The 4289-nt window shown below is 46.7% G+C and overlaps 1 protein-coding gene across 1 annotated transcript; it reads left to right on the top strand.

Moving 5' to 3' along the window:
* The first annotated feature begins 632 nt into the window (after positions 1-632).
* Positions 633-2969, top strand: LOC109749189 (ervatamin-B-like). Its single transcript, XM_020308173.4, has 2 exons — positions 633-1136; positions 1239-2969. Exons 1-2 carry the CDS (start codon positions 674-676, stop codon positions 1838-1840), a joined length of 1065 nt encoding a protein of 354 aa, XP_020163762.1. The 5' UTR covers positions 633-673; the 3' UTR covers positions 1841-2969.
* Positions 2970-4289: the final 1320 nt, after the last annotated feature.

Here is a 4289-nt window from a genome sequence, read left to right as displayed (position 1 = left end):
GAAGCCCGCAGACCACAATAGACACAAAGTAGCCGGAAATCCGACATTTAGATTACGTTCATATCCTACCTTTAGAAACTTTCGAAGGAGTGCCTCAACCTCTATGAGATGTGGATGCAAAAGAATGATTGTAGATATATCTGACAAAGCCATAGCCCACATAAACTCTACGAAAGAACTAGTGGAGTAGGTGTGAACTTAACAGTTAATATTACTACAAAAGTTTTTTTCCCGGGGAATTATACTACAAAAGTTAGAAAAATACAGGACGTAAACATCATTTTCATACATCACACATAACAACCTCGTGCAATGACTTCTTCTTGTGTGATGAAATCAACTATTTTTTCCTATAACGTGAACGAGTCGTAAGAAAAGCCCTATGATCGGGCAACATATATGTAAAGAACTGCCCTAAAGTTTACTCCAGTGACTACTGACCGAGAAGCTCACCTGCTATGATCCGAAGTCTTTCTACGGAATTCCTCAAAGTGTAAAAAGGTCTTCGGACGGATCATGCATGCACACGCTCAACAGCTCATGAGCCACCAGCCACAACGACGACACGCTAACCCACACGTCGAACAAGGCGCCTATATAAACATGAGCTCCGGTGCATATGTATTCCACACAAGCATAGAGTCTAATAAGGCTCTAAGATACAGTAATCAAGATGGCTTCTTCCACGCCATACCTTGCCGTGCTCTTGTGCCTCACGAGCCTCCTGCAGGCATCGCTGACGGCGGGTTTTGAGCTTCCGGAATCCGAGGTGAGAAGCAGGTTTTCCAAGTGGATGACCAAGTACTCGAAGCGCTACTCATGCCATGAGGAGGAGGAGAAGCGGTTCGGAATCTTCAAGACGAACACCAACTCCATCGGCGCTTTCGCCAGCCAGACCACGGTGAACGCCGTCGTGGGTGGGTTCGGGCCGCAGACCATCACCACGGTCAGGGTGGGCATGAACAGGTTCGGCGACCTCAACCCCAGCGAGGTCGTCGAGCAGTTCACCGGGTTCAACAACACCGCCTTCCGCACCCCCAAGCCCTCGCCCCTCCCCTACCACTCCTGGAAGCCGTGCTGCGTCGACTGGCGCTCCAGCGGCGCCGTCACCGGCGTCAAGTTTCAGGGCTCTTGCTGTAAGTCAAGCTAGATATAATGTACATACTCCTATATAGAACCGCTCCTACAGCTCTGCTACGTTTACTTATGTTGTGCATGCATGGACATATTTATGTCAGTGTCATGCTGGGCGTTCGCGGCCGTGGCGGCCATCGAAGGCATGAACAAGATCAGGACCGGCGAGCTGGTGTCGCTGTCGGAGCAGCAGCTCGTGGACTGTGATACCGGGAGCAGCGGCTGCAGCGGTGGGCGCTCCGACACGGCGCTCGGCCTCGCGGCAGCCCGCGGCGGCCTCACATCGGAGGCGAAGTACCCGTACAGCGGCATCCAGGGCAGCTGTGACGTGGACAAGTCGCTGTTCGACAACCAGGCGTCCGTCAAGGGCTTCAAGGCCGTGCCGCCCAACGACGAGCATCAGCTGGCCCTTGCCGTGGCGATGCAGCCCGTGACGGTGTACATCGACGCCAGCGCCTGGGAGTTTCAGTTCTACACCGGCGGCATCTACCGCGGCCCTTGCTCCTCCGAGGCGACGAGGGTGAACCATGCCGTCACCATCGTCGGCTACTGCGAAGGCCCCGGCGACAACAACAAGTACTGGATCGCCAAGAATTCGTGGAGCAACGACTGGGGTGACCAGGGCTACATCTACCTCGCCAAGGACGTGTCATGGCGGACGGGCACCTGCGGCCTCGCCACCTCGCCCTTCTACCCCACGGCTTGACCCATTCCGGCTTGCCGGCGGAGCTTTTGCATTCGCCAACTGCTTATGTTGTTTTATTTTATGAGAGAGATGCCAATCGCTTATGTGAAGTACTAGTGCGCCGATCATACATACGGCACAAAATGATTGATGTATGTGTGGTATATTTATTTATTTTTCAGCAGTGATAATGCACAATAAGATATCATTTGGCTTCTGCTGTTTTTGGCATTGCGGTGGATTGTGCTAATCCCATCAACTCTCCAGTTTTTGTTTATTTAGAAGACTGCCCCGCGCTTTGCTGCGGTAATACTGAAAGAAATCCAGAACACTTTTGACTTTGATGAGGTAAGAGATAACTTGCGAGAAAAATAACAGTTCATTAATTAAAATATAAAAAAAATATAAAAATGCTTTGTATGTACCCAAGAAAAAAAATACCTATGTTTAGGAAATAGATAGCAAATTATGCCTAAATTTAAATTGTAAGAAAACAATGCCATACATTAACAGAAATTGAATGCACGTTTGCATATGAATGCTAGACAAACCTTTTTTTTAATCAATGCTACACAAACTGAGTTTCCATCTTTCATGTGAAGCTCACAACATGGAGCTCAAATAAAATACTATAAGATCTCCATGTTAAATCCCTAGACCTATTTTTAGCTTGAATCCATAGACCACCTACAAATGAATATTAAAAACAAATATCAGAAGATTCACCTAACTACACGGATGAGCAGTCGCGACAACCATTAGCAAGCAAAATGGACGACCAGGACACATCCCGTAATGTTCATAATGTTCGTAATATCAAAGCCACAAACTTGAAAAAGGTTCACAAATTTGATAATTTTTTTGCGACTTGAAAAAATTGTTGGGAATTGAAAAATGTTCGTAAATTTCAAAAAAATGCTCGGGAAAATGATCTTGGAACCAAAAAAAAGTTCATGAATTTGAAAAAAGTTTGGAATTAGAAACATGTTCATGAATTTAATTATTTTTTGCGATATTCACGGATATGAAAAGTTTGCCTGTTCAACTAAAAAGCACGAATTTTCAAAATCTTCTAAATTTTTGTAAATATTCACGGATTCGAAATATGCCGAATTGAAAAAATATTAGTAAATTGTTAAACAATAGAAACAATCATAACAAGGAAAAAAAGAACAAAACCAACAGAAAAGAAACGAAATAAATGGTTCAGGGAAGGTTACAGAACCTTCGAAAACCGTTGGGAGAAAAACACGGCCGAAGACCATAAATGGGCCAGCCATACCGCGTCGCTAGCATCCAGGAGGTGCGCGTTTCCTCGATATTCCGCCATACGCGGGAAATAGGAACGGCCACACATGACACCCAAAGCATTATTTTTTACAGGAAACCCCAAAGTTCATAGCTCAATAGGCTAGGAAGGAAATGGGGCCCCTATGTCTCGCTTCTAGCGAGACCTAAGACCCTCTCGCGTGAAAGTGAGCCCCACATGGGCCGGCCCGGGCACACGGGAGGGCACAACCTTACTTTATTTGTTTTCTTTTCATGTTTCCTGTTTTAGTTTCTTCCTTTACTTTTTGGTTACTTTGGTTTAGACTTTCAAATATACTAAATATATATATATCTTAAAAAATCACTCTACACAAAAAATGAAAAATGTTAACGGAGCATTTCAAAAATGTTAAATGTATATAAAGAAATGTCTATCATGTAAACAAAAAATAGCTATTTTTTAAATAATGCATTTTTTTATTAATTTGCAAAAATATTACGTTGAAAAAATAATTTTCAAAAATAATACACCGTCGGCTCGCAGCAGGCCGACTGGGCCTAGTCAGCCCGCAGCAGGCCGAGTGGGCGCAGTCGGCCAGTAGCCGGCCGACAGCTTCCTGCCTGCCACGTGTCGGCCTCGCATTGGGCTGGCCACGTCGCGAGGGGGGAGGGAGCTGTCGGCGCGGGCGCGCCCCTGTCAGCCTACCGCGGGCCGATCGGCCTGCTGCTGGCCGACAGGGTGCGGCCCCACCTCGCGCGCGGCTGGCCCGGCTCCCTGCGGCCTTATCCTCACTTTCCTCCACGCTCCACGCGAGAGCTTCTGTTCTTTCCTTCTCCTCTCTCTATACGAAAATGCCTCCAATTTCTACACCTAAATGAGCCAGTTTTTTACGATTTTGGCACCGTGAATGGATTCAACTTAGTTAGGGCAGACAAAAGAGGTCTCGATCTACTGATGGGGTAGCTCGTGGTGGTCGTGGTGAGCATTTTGGTGGAGGTGGTGGTGGTGAAGTTGGGGCAGTGTGGTGGAGGTGGTGGAGGTGAAGCTCCGGCAGTTTGGTGGCCACCGTTCGTCGTTCTTCGTTCGCACGCACGCTTCAAGGGTATATTTCAACAACCATTTTATTTTTCGTAGGTATTTGTTAATATGTTTCGATGTGGAATAAATTACGTGTGCGATTATTGTTATTTGCCCCGGTAG

The sequence above is a fragment of the Aegilops tauschii genome, chromosome 3 (genome assembly GCF_002575655.3).
Source record: "Aegilops tauschii subsp. strangulata cultivar AL8/78 chromosome 3, Aet v6.0, whole genome shotgun sequence".
Lineage (NCBI taxonomy): Eukaryota > Viridiplantae > Streptophyta > Magnoliopsida > Poales > Poaceae > Aegilops > Aegilops tauschii.
Note: the sequence above shows the minus strand (reverse complement) of the source record. Positions and strands in the feature narration are given on the sequence as shown.

Excerpts from the sequence above, each read along its gene's own strand:
- LOC109749189 (XM_020308173.4), top strand. The coding sequence starts at position 674 with ATGGCTTCTTCCACGCCATACCTTGCCGTGCTCTTGTGCCTCACGAGC. Across the intron at positions 1,137-1,238 it reads CAAGTTTCAGGGCTCTTGCT|TGTCATGCTGGGCGTTCGCG; the intron begins GTAAGTCAAGCT and ends TATTTATGTCAG.